The sequence below is a fragment of the Cheilinus undulatus genome, linkage group 11 (genome assembly GCF_018320785.1).
Source record: "Cheilinus undulatus linkage group 11, ASM1832078v1, whole genome shotgun sequence".
Lineage (NCBI taxonomy): Eukaryota > Metazoa > Chordata > Actinopteri > Labriformes > Labridae > Cheilinus > Cheilinus undulatus.
Window position 1 is genome coordinate 40,781,652 of NC_054875.1, and position 20,086 is coordinate 40,801,737.

At 42.3% G+C, this 20,086-nt stretch overlaps 1 protein-coding gene across 1 annotated transcript in view; it reads left to right on the plus strand.

The window, feature by feature from the left end:
- The window catches only part of plxna2 (plexin A2), a 360,814-nt gene that overhangs the window by 120,900 nt on the left and 219,828 nt on the right, over positions 1–20,086 (plus strand). Inside the window, exon 4 of the mRNA XM_041799400.1 lies at positions 18,063–18,197. Coding sequence (XP_041655334.1) covers positions 18,063–18,197 — 135 coding nt within the window. The remainder of the gene's footprint in view (positions 1–18,062; positions 18,198–20,086) is intronic.

Here is a 20,086-nt window from a genome sequence, read left to right on the forward strand (position 1 = left end):
AATCTCACTTCCACCTGCCAATCTTGCCCCACATTTAAATCTCACAAATCCGGAGGGAGGAATTGAAACAATTCCAGCTAAATTGCCCCTCACCTGAACCTTTTGTGAGCTACTTTTTGATTCTCGCATCTTTGTGATCTACTTTGAAGTGTGCCGAGGGAGAAAACAGGAGGTGTGATATTTTCTTCTGGTTCAGACTGTTTGACATCCCTCTAATAACTTTTGTCTTACCGTCAGAGCGTCGGCTCTGTGTAGTGTTTGTAATAGTCGTGTGATTGCTTTGTCCCTCGCTTATTTACTCTCATAAAATAAGGAGCGCTTTTCTTCTTTCCTTGAACGCTTACTTCATAGAAGTGAGAGCTCCACCTTTGAAACACCATCCTCCCTAGAGAGAAGGCTCCATTAATAGAAGTTGGATTTTGTTAAGAGGTATTTTTTTGTTGAAATTTCTTGTGATAGCCTGGAGTTGTTAAATATAACTGTGAAAGGGAGTGTATAATCATTACATCATGTGTGTCGTCCTGGTATTCTACATACGTTATAAGGATAGCACCACTAGAAGCCATGTCGTTAAAGGCCGCCAGTTATTGAAACCTCTGACTTTTCTCCTATCAATGTACAAAACTCCCTCAGAATCAGCTGTTTTTGATGCTCTTGCCTCTCTCAGTTGAGAATTAAACGTTTGGAACTCCACCAACCATGTTGACGTAATTTCTGCCTCACTAACCACTCAAAATCGAGAGGGATTGGGGCTCAACCATGCCCGGGCCCACTTGCGTATTTACTCAGTCTGAAACAGCAGGTTGCAGTGTGCTTGTAGCTGGTTTACAACCCCAACAAGGAGGAGAGAGAAGAAGAGGCTACCATGGCAACCACTGGGGTCTTGACCTGAGCGAAGATTGTTTTTGTTTTGACCCAGCAATAAGTCCATCCTGCAGCAATGGATGATTTAAAATCACTTTTTAAGATGCCAGTAATGTCGCTCTTTGTATCTGCACATCTACTACAGCTCAGAGGATTAAATGGGCTCGTGCTGCACAGATACAGCGGTTTTTTGGGTGACAGGATACTTTTATTGCCTTTGCATCTCCTCTCACTGACTCCAACCTGTGTTCATCCATAAGGTGAGTCACAACAGACCGTTTATTGACTGGATTCTGATGATTTCCACCCTTTATTGAGGAAAAATGTGAACAAACCACCGTGCTGCGGAAAGAAGTTTAGTTTGTACGATGACATCATAAAGCTGATTCGACGCTCTGTCCCGTATCCGGGTGCGGTTGCATTAACATCTCATCTGAACTGTGCCAGAGTCCACTTGAAATGCACCCACCTCCCCAAGTGGGCCCAGTGCTCGTTTGCATTCACACTACCAAAACAAACCGGCCTTTGGGCTCAAGTCCACTCAGATTCAGGACTGGGCCCCTAATGTGAAAGCACCCTTAAAGCAAATACTCATGGTCTTTACTCAAATGTGCAGCACAGAGTTTATTTGCAGCTTATTCCTTTGATGAATTTTAGACCTAACAAAATAATTCCTTCTCCCTGGAAAGTCTGTTCTCTTTAAATTGTTCGCTAATCTCCTTTGGAGGGGTAAAAAAAAAAAAAATTTAAAATGAGTTTGAGCCAGAGCAAAACATTGGCAACTTCAATGAAATGCTGTCCTGTCAGTGTTAACGTAGAGCTATGAACAACAAACCCAAAACAGTAAAGACTCCTACTTCGGACTTTTGACCCATGTTGCCACTAACTTTTTGCCTCGAGTAACCCATTTTTGCCATTTTTAATGCTATTCTACCACCTTTGCTGCCATTTTTGCCACTTTTCACCTATTTTTGTCTCAGTTAATCAGTTTTTTTGCCTAACCTATTTTCATTCTGAAGAAGGCTTTATACTAAGGCATAAATTAATACAAAACATATTTGTTGCTTTCATAGGAGTGGTTATTATTGAAGTACAAGAAAGATGCTCTTCCTGTGCATCCAAGGAAAGCCTGAGGCAGGGAGAGAAGCAGCAGTAAACTCAGCATCAATGAAAACAGATGATGAAGGAGGAGCTGGGGTGGAGGAGAGTTGTAGAAAAAGGGCAAAGAGAAACCAGTTTAAATAAGGCAGCCTGGGTGCAATCCACCACTAGCATGCTTAGAAGCAAATCAGCTGACCGTCAGCTGATGAGAAGTTGCATGACTTGACTCTGTGGCCTGCCTGAACTAATGCTATATGTTTGAGTTTGCATTTAGTTTGATGTGAAATAATTAGCTTAGGTACATCACTAATGCATCTGATATTTGCTGCACGTCTGTTAAGAAATGTAGCAGTAACTTTTCATTTTACATGTTTCGGACAGAGTTGCACAGCATCATTTCAGCTGTTTATACTGACCATTAGGGCCATCCACTAGCTGATCAAATGTCAACTGAGGTTGTGATTTTTTTGGCTGCAGAAGTTTAACTCTGGCCATTAGTGATGTAATTTTGGCATTGGATGTTGAGCCTTGGCAGGGGTGAATTCAGCTCTGTAAAAATATGACACTAGCTAATGCTGCTAAGCCATCATTTAGAGTTGCATTGATAGCTCTCTGAACAAGAAAGGGCACCTTAGCTAACACTGTATGTGTATGCTAAGTGCTATATAAATATGGATGCCAAAGCAAAGTAACTCAAGGTTCAGTGACCTGTAGGAATGAACAACTTTCACAAGGACTGTGAGAAATTATATCCAACTCATACAAGGTTCTCGTGAAGTTGTGAAAGTTTTTTATGTGCTGTTTAATTCATTATAATTATGATTCTTGTGTGAGCACTGCTGTGTCTCTGTTGGAAGTAGCAACAATACTGAGTCTTTTTCTCACCTCCCCTTTACATTTTCTGCCAATTTTCATTCCCACTCTCTGAATTATTTCCTCATCTCTCTTCGCATTATGGACTTTCTGCAGTCGGGTCAGCCAATAGAGGGAAACTTATTGTGGAATCAGCTCTTTACTTTCTAGTACACAAACCATTTTTCTCACACTTTCCGAGTGCCCGTTGAGTAGAAACAGTGGCTTCTCCGCACTGGTGAACCCCCCGTTTATGAAGGCTAAGCAGAAAATCCCTCCTACCACATCCCTCCTTTTTGTGCTCTCTCTGAACCTCCTTGGCCTGCCTCCATCACCAACACTTTGGCCCCTTCGCAGTGTTTTAATGTGGAGCTAAATATAGGCCTCGCATTGTGCCGGGGTGCTTAATATGTGTGTTTGGGCTGATTAAAGTCGAAGCCTGATCTCATCCTACCACAGAGCCCTGTGCAATGCGGTCTCTGGTTTCTATTTGGACTCGGGGGCAAACAGAGGAAAGTGCTGATATAATCATGTTTAGGGTAGTGAGTTATGTGATGGCAATATTACAGAGCTGAAATGGAATTGAATGAGTTGTGGATGGAGCTATTACAGAGACGGCTGCTGTAAGATTGGTTGTTAAGACCGGCTGGGAATCAGTTTAATGAGAGGTTTGCTTTTGATATTCACTTACAATCAATGCTGGAAAAAATGGTCTTATGAACGGTTGTTTTGTGTGATTTGTAGGGCATATCTTGCTTTTCTGTCCAATCAAATGAGACAATATGTTGGATGCAGTGTTAGATGCTCTGCATGAAGCTGAGAGGGAAATCAATATGCCTATTGTGCCTGCTAAAACATACAGAGTAATTGCCACACACACTGATGAAAAATGGGTACACACTGCAATTTTAGATTGTTCCTGAAATGAGTCACATGACTGATGCTGCATTTTCTTTTGCCAGCTGTGGAGCATGCAAGGGCTGACCACATCATGACTCTCCGGCATCTTTGAAATGTGGTGGTACGACCAAATATGGGAGTGCAATTCAAGGAAAATTACAACTGAAACTGGCAGTTATTTGAAGAAAATTCCAATTTCTCCCAGACGAACCAGGATGTACATCTGGGTTTAGCTTGGTGCTACTAAATAATGGGAATTGCTATAAGGTGGCTTACAGATTTAGCATCAAGTTTTTATTTTCTGACAAAAAAATGTTTACTTTACTAAGTAAAATATCTAATATCTTGGGGTAGGAGATGCTGTTAGCTTTTTAGCCTCTGAACAATCTGGCACGACGACTTTAACTTCCTTTATATCGATTAGCATTTAGCAAACAGCTTTAAGTTGTGCATTTTTAAGTGCAAGTAAAGCCTTAAGATAGTGTCATTTTTTCATATAAATAAATAACTTTTCAAATATTTGGCATCATGACTCATTCCTAGAATGATTTTGCCATACCACAAGCTTATTATCCAGCTAAAGGGCTTTTTATCTTATTGGGCTTACAAAATAACATCTTAAACATCTTAAAGTACCACATAGGGATGCACAGATGCATCGGTTTAACACTGGTATCTAGTTGGGAGTAGAAACTCCAGTTTAACACAAGCATTGGCTGATCTCTAGTAGGTAAATGCACTTTATATAAGAAACATTAGCAGCAGACTTCAGCCTTGCCTGTAAGTTAAGACTTAGCTTACTAGATATCTTGTGTTTGCTGGTGATGCTATGTGTGTGAGAGAGGAAGTGTGAAAGCAATTTTGACAGTGTTTGTATTTGAGCCATGCAAATCGGACAACTTAGGCACAATGATATGACTTCATTTTTTTGTCTATGGAAGTCTGCAACAGAAACTTGACTGACAATTGTCAGTGCACAGTTGTGATTTGACTCATACTTCATCAGCACTTGGGTCGTGGCCATAAATCATATCGCACTGTCTATGTGTCCTAGGTGCTCAATTCAAATACTTAAATATGACAAGTCTTAAGTAAAAACAAAGTCAGGAATGGTAAAATCTAGCCGGGGTCAGGGCATGCCGAATCTGGCTAACTTTAGCAGTGCTAGCATCGCTGACTTTCAATACACTTTGAATGCTAACGTCCACATGCTTGTGGTTCATTTGGTTTCTAACTTCTCTTCATTGAGTATTTATGTGCCAGTTTAATCTTACACAGCCTACATACAGCTTTATTTCCATTTTCAAGATGAAAATACTGCCAAAACATGCTGCTCCTATGGTGTGCTATCAATGCTATCAGGTCACTTACCTTGTTTACATCCAGGTAGAGGAGCATCATGGCAGCATAACTAGAGATGCAGTGGCTCATAATTGTGTAAATACTGTGCTGCAGTTTAGACAGAGGGTTTGACTGGGATTGTAGGCATGTATTGACAAAAAATATGAATGATTAATTTGAATGAAAAGCCATTTCATGGCTAACTACTGAGGGTGGCAGCCTTAATTGTTTATTCTGCTAATTGCACACATCCCAGTCATAAATGATTCACTTGTACAGAGTGAAATAGAGTTTATCCACAACTTTTATGCAGTCATACAGTTTATGTCCGGCCTAGGGGCTTGGGTGAGTTTTAAAAAATACAGTGTGGCTCTTTTGTGACTGAAGTTTTTTATCCCTGAACTTCTGTAACTTTCTTACCTTTCCTTGAACTTCCACATCTGTCCACTTTCCTTTCCTCTTCCGTCTCCACTTCCCCTGTGCTCCTCTCCTTCATCACCTCAAGAAAGATGCCTCTCTGGCCTTCTTCTCCCCGATGGGAATTGACACGTAGCGCATATAGGCAACCAGGCTAACATGCGCCGTATGGGAGCTTATATTGTACAACATGAAGAGGAACAAAAGAGGCGCCGTGCTGGGCTGGTGGGAGCCATAGCGCACACACACACACACACACACACACAGAGCATTTCTACACGCCGCTCGCTACTGACACCAGAATTCTTCAGCCTGACACCGGTGATGGATTAGATGCGTTATCGAGGTGGAGAGAGGCTCCATGTTTTCTCCCAGTGTGTAGAAACAGAAAGAGAGAAAGGGGAGAGAGACACACACATAAGCAGCAGAATACTATAAACCCATTTCACTGGAAGAGAAGAAATACAATAGCAGTCTGCTACATTTCAAGCCGGGTTTCCAGGACAGACATGCACATAGATAGAGATGCTGGATGGTACACAGTGTTCTGCCAATTGTGGAATACAGCCAGTTGATTTGTGTCTCTGTTCGTGTGGTGCTCTTGTAACTTTCTGGTGTGTTGTGTCGATGATGAATCCCCCCCGTCCCCAGGGTGACTCATACTACCAGTCCACTCACCCTGATGTGGCCCAAACTAATGCCCAAAGGGACTGACTCCATCCGAGGCTGGGTATTACACATCCATCACCAGGGGGATGGACAGTGGATCTGTCAGTACTACTCATACCCCAGTGCCACCATCCTTTCACACAGCCATGTAATGGAAGAACTGAAACTCACTTAATAGCTACATGCCTACAAACACTTCTAGATAGCTCTGTGTGAAGCTTTCTATGAAGGTGTTGGATTTAAACCTGGATGGGGCTAGAGTGGCCAGGACTGGATACCACTCTGGTGTTCCTTTGGGTAAATAGTCCACGCTTTTTCCCCAAAAAAAGTTGAAACTTGAATTATAAGTCAAGTAGACCCCATGTTTCTTAATTTTTGTTTATTTGAGCTGCAGCATTGTACGAAAGGTAAAGCAGGAGGAACAGCATGGCTCACTGAAACCTTTCAAGTCCAGGCCTTGATTTGACCTCTGAATTTTTCCTACTCCCTGGAAAAAATGAGAGACTTAACAGAGTAAAACCACAATATAGTCTCACATGACCAGCCTGATGACTAATTTCCATTCAAATTCAAAGAAATGCAAATTTGAAATCAGAATCAACTTGACTCAGAAAACAGTCCGCTTTGCAAAATGTATTCAATTCGACTGAACATACTATTGCAGTGTTTGCAGATGGACGATGTGAAATTGATCTGTCACGTGTGGCTAATGTTAGCACTGCTAGCCACACCAGTCGTCCACCCCTGAAGTTTAATGTCTACATAGCTGTTCTGGTCACTCACTGCTCCAGTTGAGGTTCAATGATGCCAGTTTGACCTGACACAGCAAAACTGGTACAGAGTGCTATCACTATTTGTCTAAAATCAAAATACTACCAACAGCTTTTAGCTACTGCCATTTATTTATTGTGCTCATTTACATCCAGACACTCGAGCATTATAGAAGTAGTAGATATTAACTGTAGCCCTGACTAATAGCAAATTGCTGCTTAGACTCAACGTTTGATTAGCCTTGTGGGCCTGAGTTGCTGTATAAGTTAGATAACTAGTTAATCTAGTTAGCAAAGTACAACATAATGTTTCTTCAACTCTTAGGACATCACTAGCTATTGAGATTAGCCACTGCTAGCTTTGCAGTGCTATGTTTGTTTGTATCTTAGGTAGTCTTTGGTGCTCTTCTTGCAGGGTACTTTCATCTCTTTAGACAGTCTTTCATTGGGCTAGCTTGGCTGCTAGCTGCGTTGTAGCTAACTTTAACTTACAATATCACCAGAGTGCATAAATTTTGGCCGAGTCAGAACACTAAGTTGGTTAGTTTTAAGTAAGACAGCCTTTCTTAAGGCTAGCTTGGTTGCTCGATGTACTCCTAACTGGGCTAGCCAACTGACTAGCTGATTCAATTCTTTACCTATTTGAGTAATATACTAAACAAATAGTGCTTGAATGGTTATCAGCCAGCAGGAGAGATAGCAGGCAGTTGCTAAGACACAACATTTGATTATCATTGTGGGCCTGAATAGCTAAAAATACTGCTAATTGTAGTTCTGAGAAGTAGGCTCATTCTGGTGCTGTCTAGCAAGGATGATGTTTTATGGTTACTTTAGCTAACTGTGTATGTATAAGTGTTTCTTTAAAGCTAACAAGATCAGTAGCTGCTAGCTTTTTTTTGAGGGCTATGTTTGGTTATTTCTTTAAAATGTTTTGGTGCTCTTCTTTCACGAAGTATAAATACTGAAAAAGTACTTTCAAGTAGGGCTGAACAATTTGCAAAAATAATCTTTTTTTTTTTAATCTTTTTCCCCCCAGCATTGCGATTGCAATTTAATATGCTATTATTTTAAAGTTCCTCATTTTATTTTTATTTTTTTCAGTAAATGCAAGCAATTATTCATTCTAAATTATAATGTTCACAATAATTAGATATTATATACTAGGGAAAAACTTCTTAAAATAAAAATCTGATTGTGATTATTTTGGCTCATATTGCAAATTTGATATCAATTGCTATATTGAAGGGGATAATCATTTTTATGTCAATCTCATTTTAAATAAGAAAAACATGTTCATTAGTAGAGCAAGAATTTTTTTCCAGACAATATTAAACTGATATTGTGACACATTTCAAGTTAAAGAAATATTGCAACATTTGCAATTTGTAAATTGCAGCAGGCCGTACTGTGATTTAATCTAATTTTCAATTAATTGCCCAGCCCTACTTTCAAGTCACTATCTCAATGACAGCCTTTCATGGCTCTAGCTTGGCTGATAGCTTTGCTGCTAGCCAGGCTACCATTTAGGTTGCTAGCTTTGCTTCTGGCTCTGGCTGTCATAGCTAACTCAATAAGCTTAACTGACCAAAATTCCTTATCCATTTAACAAAACAAGATGTTTACATGTCTTCAAACACTTAGTTGTGTGCTTGGATAGGTTACAGATTGTGGTTTTAGGAATTTAAGCTAGCACTGAGCCACAAAAGGAGCAATTTAGTCAAATATTCTAATTAAATCACCAAATAAGATCTAAATAATGACATATTTAAAGCCTTAGCATTTTTTTCTGCCTGTCTTTTTCCTGCTAAAGATCATTTTCTGTACTTGATGGGCTCTAACACCTGTGGATGTTTGTTTTGTAGGCACTGAAAGCCAAAGACAAGTTATAAGTTCTTTGGGGAAAACAACTGTTTCTCCCTCAAATTTGTGCCTGCAATGCAAAACCATTGCAGTGATAGCGCCTGCTGGCCGTCACAAAAGCTTTTCAAATCATGGACGCCTCCTGACAAGCTCCACCGGCTCTTAAAACGCTGTCAGCCGTCTGTCACCTGTCATCTGGCCCAAGGTGCCGACCAATCTCAGCATCAAATTCAAGGCCATTTACCGAGGCTGAGATTGGTCCCATCAGACATATTGGAAGTGATTGGATCAGCTTTATCATGGTCATTGTCAGATCCCGCTGACCCGTGTGTTTTCTCCATCGCTGAGACACTTCTGGACTGAAAACCTTCTTCTTTCCTCGGTAGAGCTTCCTCTATGGTGTCTCTGTTAGGGGTCAGTGCATTGAGAGAAATGTGAGTGGTGGTTTTGTGCTTTTGTGGAGTCTAATCCAGTGCATTGGATCAGCCAGATAAACTTTAACATCTAAGACTGTTGATCTGGATTAGTGTAGATGCAGGCGATAGCTGCCAGAAAGGTTCCTTTGGAAGTTCAACTACAACCCTCTCTTCTTCTCTTCTCTCACTTTGAGTACAACGTGCTTCCAAATTTCATCCAAAAAGGCCCAATCTCCCAAAAATCACCTCTTATTATTCTATTCCTGTACACCGTGTAGGTGGAGGGCCTACAATTTGACTTAATCCTATCCTGCTACAAGGTGTTAGCGCAGAGCTGGCTTTCACTACTGTAGTTCGGTAAAAGGTTCCCATGCGTGGGTTACGCTCCGCTCTGCCAGATGAAATACGGTGGTAAAATAATGCTCACCCTCACATGGAGCTGTATTGGTGTTGGCAGCCACCTGCACTCATGAGTGTCCTGTTTCAGAAACGCTAACCTCCCTCAAGGCTGGGGTCAGAAAATAGCTTCTTTCCAAATGTGAAAAAGAAAGCGGCTCTCAGGTAATAGTTAGCAGCTGCAGCCATTAAAGGAGAGACATTCTTCTCTAATTGAGTGGCTAATGCTGAACAAACACTTGGAGACAAGCTGTAAAACAGAGGCCAAATCTGTAAATCAGAAAAATCATCGCTCACACTGTTTTCCTTTTAAAATGTGTTTATGTTAGATTTTTTTTTCTCCCTTAAATCTAAATTTGGGCTCATTTTTTATGTCATTTTTTCTCGTACAATGCAGGATTGTGCAGCAGCTGCATTTATACATGCAATTTTTGGCCTTTCCTTCCCCTTTCTATCTCGCTGGAGCAGCATCCACAATGCACTGCAAACGCACATTTGATGTATGTTTTACCCGGGATTTATTCAGCACTTTTTACTCAGCAAATTGCTTCACACACGGTCAGGGATTCAGAGTCTGGCACCGTGTTCAAAACCAGCGAGGCCGAGGGAAAGAGAGAGAGAAAGAGGTAAAGAGAAAGAGGGAGAAGGGCAATTTGAATTGGAGTTTGGTCATTCTTCAAACATTTTTCCAGGCTGCTTACATAGCCGGATCAAAAGCACCCTGCTGGCACGGGCCCTTGTAGCCACGAGGGGAGGCCTCTGATGCCGCTGCCATGGCTTCCCTGCTGGCCAGTCCCCTGCCTCCCTGCTGTTTAAGCCTGACTAGGTGCTGTGACATAAAGTTTGTACATAGAAACAAAACTTCCATTTTAAGTCCTTTTTTTGAAGCATGTGGAAACCTGGGGACTTGCCCCTTAGCAGTGGAAAAACATGATTATTTTTATTTTACATTCATTGTCTATAGAGAGGCTTCTGCTGTCAGGAAAGTAACAAATAAATGCTTGAATTGAGGAGTTCTTGTCAACATTTAACTACACATTCAAAATGTTGAAAGTGACCTGCACACATTTGTTTCTGTATGAGTTTAAGGCTTTATTTTAGAGGATGGGACTTGAGATAGATTCAAGAAAGCAGAGTAGGAAATCCTGGGGTTTCTTGGTGCATTTAAGCCTCTTTACGCTGGGTTGCCAGCGTACTGCTAGGCCAACCAGTTCCCTTGCACGTGTATTGATTAACTATCATTATCATAAATTTAAACTACAAAATTTTCAAATACATATTGCTAGCAATATATGTCCTAACCATTTTGCAAAACCTAACCAGGAAATATTGCTATAACTGCATCAAAGTCTTGTTCATCAAAAAGAACCCAAGATGATTCATGCCTGCACTTTTTCATTGGTAGAATTTTAAGAACTTTGTGTCATCAATAACAGCACAGCGGTAAAGAAAATGTAGTCCAGGTTCATCTAAAAATCTTGAAGTGGTTTGGATTTTTTTTGCTTGTGCTTTTTGATTAAGACCCTCCTACTCAGTGACACCTCCTGTCCTCAGTCACATCTGCATTTGGATAAAACTGTGTACTCCTTATGAATATTCTGAAGGCTTCTGATCATTTTTTCCCTCATTCGGACTGTACTGGTGTTTACTTTCACAGTTTGTGACTATCCAGGCCGTGGAGCCCCCTGGGGTGCATGGAGAATGTTTCTCAACACTCTCATACATCTTCACCTTTTTCCCCCTCCGCCTCACTTTACTCGCTTGCAGCTCGCTGACGCCGGCGATGGAGAGAGACTGGCTAATGGCTGTGGTGTTGAAACGGGGGACCGCGTAAGATCAGGGCACGGCGAGGGCAGCTCTCTGGGGCGCAGGGGCCTGGTTTCGGTGGATGGGTCCTCCTGAAATAGAAGGGCAGGCGGGCTGGAGGGTATGATTCCAACCTGTTAGCAGCCTTCTCGCCCAGCCTGATAAATAATGCAGGGTCAAATGGGGCAGAGAGGGGATAATTTTAAGTACCTGAGAGGGCAGAGCTGGAGGAAAGCGATGCTGAGGAAATGAATGTTTGGAGCCGCAGAGTGGCTTTCTCAGGTGCTGGATACTGCAGGCTGGTTGGATTGTAGCGTGGGAGTCAGGGAGGGCGGTAAACAGATGGAGTTTTTGACTGAATTATTTTTGGTCCGCTGGTTCCTCCATTTACTTGCTCGTGTTTTTTTAGTGCGTGTCTATCGCCCACCCAGAGGTGAGGCTACTTTGCAACCAGCCCACCTCACACACATGTGCACTTTTCTGCACTTCCTGACACTGCTGGGTGTGTTGGTCTGCATACATGTGAATGTAACACACTTTGCAAGATTTACAGCTAGTATAGAAAAGCAGCTCGGCAATGTGAAAAGCAACTGGATCTGATGTGTGTGTACACAGAGGGATAGTGTGAGTGGTTCAGACTCTATTTTCTTTGTTTGAGCCCTTAAACTGAGCTATGTGGAGAAAGAAGAGAACACAAATGAAAGAGTGGCAGAGAAACAGATGCTAGTTAAAAACTTCTCATAGGGGTGTTACATTTTTTCCTGAATTATATACTTATTTAAGGTGTTTTATTAGTTTAAATTCCACTTGAAATTTAAGTGTCAACATTTTTTAACTTGTGTAGGAGGTACTGTGTCAATCAGAAACTTACAGATGAACAACAAGGATGTGTATAAATTGACTTAATGATGGCCACTTTACATTGCAGCCATCAGTGTTTGAATGGGGAGTGAATGGGTAAGCTGTTTGAGGAGCCAGATGTCCATTTTACCTTTTTTTTTTTTTTTTCAGAACTGCAATGTTGTGTCATTTAGATGAGTGGCTCTCAACTGGTTGGGCCTTAGGACTCACCATTAACTCCTTTATGAGAAATACCAACCTGAGTTTCACTCAATTAGAGTGTTTCGTTAAAAATAGTCCAATTTGGACCTCAGATCATTCAAAACAAATCAATGAGACAAAATAAAGCAGGCATGTTTTAAAGAGTTACATAAGCTGCATTTCCATTACCCTTAGAAATGCACAAAATCTAAATAGTGCAATAAAAAACTGGTAATGGAAACACCTGTTTTTTGAAATTTTGAATTTGAAATATCTCTTAAAAATTGCTAAAAAGTTTCTTACGCTCTAATGAGAAGGTTTTTAGATGTTTTAGTATAGAAATACTTTGCAATAGTGCAATGGAAACACTTTGTCTGCATTTACACGTCACAGGATGTAACGTACCGTGTCACATGACCAGTTCACTCCGAGCCAACATGGCGCGGACAAAGGAGGAGGCACAGACTTTTCTTAAAGGGGACATTTTCTGACAAAAATATGTCCCCCTGTCCTTCCACAATCCCCCCCAAAAATCAGAAAAAGACAGCTCATTAACATTTAAAGCTATAGATAGAAGTAGCTCTTTCTGAGCAGGGCAGAAACAGAGGGGTTTTTAGACTTGCAAAAATCCCAAACTGGAGTGTTTTTTCAGCAACAAACTTCACAGGCATGTTTTGGGGACCTCTGAGACTAATATGAACTTGTCTTAAAGGGGTAGAATATGTCACCTTTAACATCATACTTATACCCTTACATGTGGCTTTTGACATACATACGGACTTGCATTCGTCTTTTGGTCAGAATTGTCCAGGCAGCCACTGCAGATGTAATCATAACTGTACCAACACGCAACAGATTCTGGCAGGGGAGTCTCGCGAGATGAGATTTTACGAGAATTGCGAGGCTCATGCCGAAAACTCAATGGAAACACATTCAAAGCACAACTGTACTGAGTGGAAATATCGCTCTTTTTTTGAAATGCAGCTATAGACCTTTAGGTGATTTGGTTTTGCTCAGAGAAAGAGTTAGATTCCGATACCAGTATTGGAAATATGTGCTTAAGTGCAGGTGTTGGCATCAGCAAATACACAAGCTTATGCACCGATCCGATACCGTTTGGTTTAACTTTATATTTTACTTTATATATATCCCCAAAAGCTGCATATTATAAGTTGATGTAAGTTTTGAAAGCAATGCTTTAGCAGCTATATTTTGTTTTCTTTGTATAGTTTTGGGATCATGCAACCTTTAAATTCCCACGGGCACATTAAGGTGCAGGATACACTGCATGTGCTATCAGTGTAAATACAACATGATGACACAAAACACAGAAGCCTTTGCTCTCTGTTGCAAAAAGAATGAACAGTGTAGCTCCTGCTGAGTGAGTGTAAATATCACATTCAACAGGATCATGAAAAAGAGACTCCACCAGCATCACCATGTCTCCAAATTCCTCACTCATTCATAATTGCTTGGCCTGCCATGTTCTTTCTTTTGTTTAGTCTGAAACAAAACCCCTGCCTGAAGAGCCGAGGTTTTGTTCTGGACATGTTCTCAGACAGCGGTGTGTTTTGAGAGTGTTTTTCAAAGCCAATTGTGAATGTAGAGGCCCCTGGACAGCAGTGAGAGCCTGTGTGTGATAGCGATCTGATTCAGATGAACTGCAGGCGAGCAGGGGGGAAGGTCGGGCTATCTTGTGATCCCTGGTGGCGGCCTGCTAGGACACATATCACGGCGTGACAGACTGCTCCTACGGGTGCACACGCACACGCCCACACTGACAGTAGTTAACAGAACAGCGCCGGGGCTGGCCGCGCGCCGACATGCTTTATGGATGAGCGTATTTGCCGAGGTCTCCCTCTCTACACCGCAGTGTCAGTAACTAGATGAAGACTGGCACGGCCCCCACATCCTGCCTCTCTCCTCCTACATATGGTTTTCACATATGTCTTCTTTTTCGTTGTTTGGATTAGTCTGCCAAGGTCAGACGTAGGTCAGCCGTGGAAGGCCTCAACCACTTTGAGCTCTGCCCCTCGACTGTGCCGCCTGCTGTCGTGTACTCGGCTAACCCTCCAGCTTTGGAGGCAAAGCTCCGGGGGCTTTGTGCTGAACTTACATCATGTTTCTTTTACTCCACCATCCTGCAGTGTGACACACATTCATACCCTTACACAAAAGGCTCGCATTGCAGAGTCGCTCTGCAGCCCCGCCTTCCCTCGCCGTTGATCTTCTTTTGACAGACATATGACCTTGACTTTCCCCTCTGTGATGTTTTATAGAGAGTCAGGCTGCTCTTTGCTGCTGTCACCATCTCAATAGCTAGATGAATGTTTGGGTGGAGGAAGGCAGGCGGGGATGGACAGATGATAGAGACATCAGCTTTCATGGGTGGAGGATGCCCTGTTGACATGTGACATCACAGAGACATCTCTCACGCCCACCTTTAGGAGCCCCCACATCACCCCAAGAGATTTATGGATTTGTCCGATGAATAAACGTGGATCGGGTCGAGCTTTGGCCCTTTTGGGTCAGTGAGGGTCGGGTCGCTTATGTAAGTCATTACTGAGCCTTCGCTCTGTTTTTGTAGTGAGGTGGTCTTGGCCTCAAGTTCAAAGCTTTACTGAGGGAATACGTCATTCATCAGGAGAAAGAGGAAAGGAAAACAGAGCTAAAGTTTCCACAAAGGTCTAATAATATCAGGCAATAACTCTTAACAGTTGTTGTAACCCCATCCTACATGTAATCAGAGGGGCATGACATTTATCTCACAACACGAGTGCTGCAAAACAATGTATGGAAAATATATTTCTCTACCCTTTGGTCTCCAAATGTTTTGTTTGTGCTTCTATTAAAAATCAAGCTGAATGTTGGCAAATGTACATGTTTTCTTTAAAGCAGTAAGGTAGGGAGGGACTTGCTGGGGATATTGATTGGCATTTAAAGGGTACGCCAATTTATTTGGTGAGATTTTGAAGAAGTTCTGGGAAAACAGTGGCATTCAGCATGGGGAAGAACTCTGGACATGGTCTTTAAGTACTGTCTGTAATACATCCAATTCATGTCTGTCAATATATTATTTGTCGTCTTTGTTCAGGCTAGCAGAAGGCCTAAGTAATGCAGTATTAGATTAGTGCTGAACAGAGAAGTAAAACTGGGAATTTCCTATGCATAGCATAATGCTAAAGGATCATGTATGACCCATTACATAAGTAGATCTGTACAGTTTCAAAGATGCAACCATTGCTTCCTATATACTCCCATGCATGTGTGGTCATATGTGGGAGTAAAGGGGTGGTATTTCTCTACTTGCATTTTGCTTGTCTGGTCTGAACTAGGGATGCACATAGCCAGCCAGCTAAACGACTAAATTCGGATTAGCCAGTGCAAGATTTGCAAAAATTTGGTCATTTTTGAGAAACACAGGGCTGAAACTGTCATGAAGTGTCCTGATACTAGTAGCCTCTGTAGCTTCAGCTAGTGGCCACTGCCAAAGGGTTAGGGTTAGCTTTCCCCTTTACACTTTTCCTGATGTAAAAATGAGCAACTCAACATTAGGTGTGTCATGGAAGCAGTGCTGTGTGGCTGTGTTTTGAACAAGAAAATGGAAATAAAGCTATATGTAGGCTTCTTGGGGTTCTAACTACTCAATTTAAGTGATAAACAAAGCACATTTAGTTTGATATTAATCTGCAAAAAGGAAAGAAGCTAGCAGCTAATTATAGCCACACTCTACTCAGCTCGCTGACATAATGACCCTGTGATGAATTTGACTGTTTTCTAAGCCTTTTCTTCTCTTTGGATAGGTCAGTTTAATGCAATTGAAATGCACATCTGGTTGAATGGGGATTGGTGCCTGCACTATGAATATGAGGGCCCAGCATAAAATTGAGTTGAGGGGCCCAACTTAATTGTCATTGTTGTCATTAAGTTGATATAAAACGTCAACAGCAAAATTGTTGAGTTGGCAGAAAATGTTTCCAGTATCAGTTGGCCGATGTAAAGTAGTTTTGCCAGCTATTTAAGTTGAGCCCCAGGAAATGCTGGCTCAACTTAATTCTTTATTGTCACTTACCTTACGTAATTTGAGAAATTCAGTATCATGTGGTGTATCAACTAGTTAGGCTATCAAAAGTGCACCTAACTGTAGGTTCTAATGTCTTTAAATATCAAGAGTTAGATCAGTAGTTCTCAGACTTCTTCTGCTGGACCCCCCTTTGGCAGATGAAAGTATGAAAAAGTATTCGAACGCATGACACTTTGTCATTCATGATTTTAGCGAGCAAATTCCCATTTTTAAAAGAATTTACTGCAACATAAACCCTCCATTTAAACCCATCCATTGAAACAGAGTTTTAAAGACTGGTCTCATTGACTGCTGTGGGCTTGTTTTATGCTACAGATCTATTTGAGTCTTGGGTCTCACATGGGTAGGGTGATGCAAAAGGAATGAGTGTGAGTGAGGCTCTCCTGCCTAGCAGTGGGTACTCCTTTTCCACTACAATCAAAATTCAGAGAATGTCTTTGACATGAATCACAACCACATTGTTGAATCTGAGGTGACTTCAATGAACTGCTCCTCTTCTCCTGTGCTGAAGTCATCAGCTGGTGTTGCTTAGCCTTGCCTCGCTTCACCCCCCCTGCCATGACACCGTACCCCCATCCTATCAGTGCCACCTGGCCAAGTTGTGGCAGCATGGCAGTAACTATTGAGAACAGCTACAGAGGAAGCTAGTGGCGGGTAGCTGTGTTACTGCTAAAACTGAGCATTTGACCAGGATTGACCTGATTTTTATACAAATTTCTAGGCTTTTTTATGCCTTTATTATAGAGTGGAAGACAGCGAATAGAGTAAGAAACAGGAATAAGACCATGGGGGAAGACATGCTGAAAAGGAGCCACAGGCCTGACTTGAACCTGGGTCGCCTGCATTCATGGGATGCAACCTAGGCCATCTGCACCTCAGGGCCTGGTGTGATCCAAAATATTCATAGTCAGTGTAACTGACTGGTTGTTCCGGTGCCAAATACCAAGTAATTTAACTTGCAATATAACTTTTTTCCCCTACGTTTCATAACCCTACTTCAGAAGGGAAAAGGAAAGAACAAAAAGACCTCTCCCATTAAAATGTTCAATGTTTCTGTCGTTAAATACACTCAATCACAAGAGATAGCGTCCAAAACAGCACTGACCAGTGGCTGCCAGATAGCTTAGGACTGATTTTATTGGATGCTTATTCATCCCTTGTAGCAGTATGATTCATCAACATTCTGTCTCTGCTTTCTGACAAAACAAAGCTCTAAAACATCGTAAAGATTAACAAAATAAAACTGTTTTCCACTAATTAGAAACAAACTAGGGTGGCAATTACTCTAAGATGTACATCCCAAAAAATATTCAGCACAGATTTTGATTTCCTGGTGCCTTATCCATACCCAAGCCATCTAAATGGAAACTTCTTCCCCTGCCTGAATCTCCCAGCAGCTCTCTGACAATGATAGATTGTCTCACAAATATTGTTTGACCCACGTCTGTCGTACCTGTCAATCACTCTGCTTCTGTTTTCCCCTTCCTGCTGTCACACTGGTATAAATAGCAATCATTGACCTGTTTGTGTGTCTGTGTTTCTCAGATCCGCGTTGACGGGCCTCCTCACGGTGGTGTCCAGTACGAGACGATATCGGTCATCAAGGACGGCAGCCCCGTCCTAAGAGATATGGCTTTCTCCCTGGACCGTAACTATCTCTACGTCATGTCGGAGAGACAGGTAAGGCACATGCACGCTATCCTGTGTTTTCTCATCGCCTTTTCCCGTGAGGATGTATAGTTTAAAGGTGTCTGTGCGTGCGTGTGCATATGTTTAAATGTCAGGGAACGTGTGAATGAGCTCCAGCAGGGCTGGAGATGGCCCACCTCTCAACATCAGCAGCACCACCACCCTCTGTTAGCTATAAATAACCTGGGTGGCACAGCGGGGGACGTTGTGACAGCGTTTGATAATGAAGGAGAACAATGAGGGCAGGGAGGAGGAAAGAAATGGAGACACAAGGAAAAGACAAGGTAGAATTAAAGAGAAGAAAGATGAAGGGCACTTGCCGGCTGAGGCAGAGGATGAGAGGAAGAGTGATGAAGGGAGGAGGGACAGCTGGAGGAGCATGCGACTGAGACGGAGTAAAAAAGAAAGAGACACTGAGAGAAGAAGAGAGACAGAGTGCAAGGTCATCCTTTCACACTTCTAATGAAGTGACACAGCATTGCAGGGCGGGTGGGAAGCAGCCGATAGCCATCAATGCAGCTGACATACTAAGTAGGAAGAAGAGGCGAGGACAAGGGTAGAGGAGGACACACGGAGAGAGTGGAGGTGAGGAGATGAGAAGAGAGGGGAAACATGATAGGACAGAAAAAGAGATGAAAAGAGGTGAAGAAGTGATGAGAGGAGGAGCAGCTGCGGGGGAGCGTGGCAGCGCAGCAGCCCCAGAGGCAGACGACGTGCGAGGCTGTCAGTGTTAGGTGATAGATTGCCGTCCTCCCTGCTTATTTCTGCTTTTAACACACTCAACAGCCGTACGGACCGGGCTCACAGGTTAGCAGGCACGGTGGGAGAATGTGGTGTGAAGGAGTCATTCAGATATTGGTGGGAGGAGGTTGACATATTTCCTGTAATCTGCACTGTAATCTGCGGTTGTTTTTTTCTACTCAGCATCTGTGACTAGCTAACAGCTGTGTTTTGTATTTTAAATTCCACTTTTAAGAGAAATTCTGAAAAGTTGCTCAGACAGTCGCCTGCTGTTAGAATAAAAATGTAACAGTGACAAAAGGAATAAAATCCCCATTATTAGCTCCATTTTTCACTAATCTCTCTGCTGAGACTCTCAGTAAGACAAACTACAGACATAGTGTTTGAGCAAATCTTAGGCCAAATCCCTGCTCTCTCCTTTATGAACCATATTTCTGCACATTAACCAAAAAGGTGAGATTAAACAATGAGAAGCGCTTGCCCCTTGTTGAGATATTCTTAGTAAATTAGTGCAAAATGTGGCATATTATGTGTAGGTGCAGAACTTTTAGGCATGCTTCAGCTGAAAATTTAGGCTGAAATAAGGTGTAGATGTGGCAAGTAAGCTGCCTGAGGGCGTAAAGGAGGATTGGCATAACCCTGGGAAAGCTCTAGATGTCCCTGCATATTATCAGGGGCATGGGAAAATAATTTGTTCTAAAAATGACAAAGTCCACATCGTAAGAGCAAGGTAAAGGCTGGATGTGAAGAGTAAGCACTGCCTAGGGTACTGTCCAGTCGGGTTGCCATGAGACCCTGGTGGTGCTGTGGATGTCCCAAGGGACCGAAAATGCCTGGACAAAAGAGATGCCGTCGAGCTTGGCCTTAGCAAGTGACACGCATGTGTTGACACGCATCTGGCTGGACGGCATCTCTTTTGTCCAGACATTTTCATGCCCTTGGGACATCCACAGCACCACCAGGGGCTCATGGTAACCCGGCAGGAAGTAACCGAAAACAAACGCGATACCGTCGAGCTTGACCTTGGCTGTCGAGTGACACACTTGTGTTGACATGTGTCTAGCTTGACTCTAACAATTCTTTCCTCCCTACAGCCCTGGGTTGTGGCACTGCTGAGTCCTTAGCACCCTACACACCGT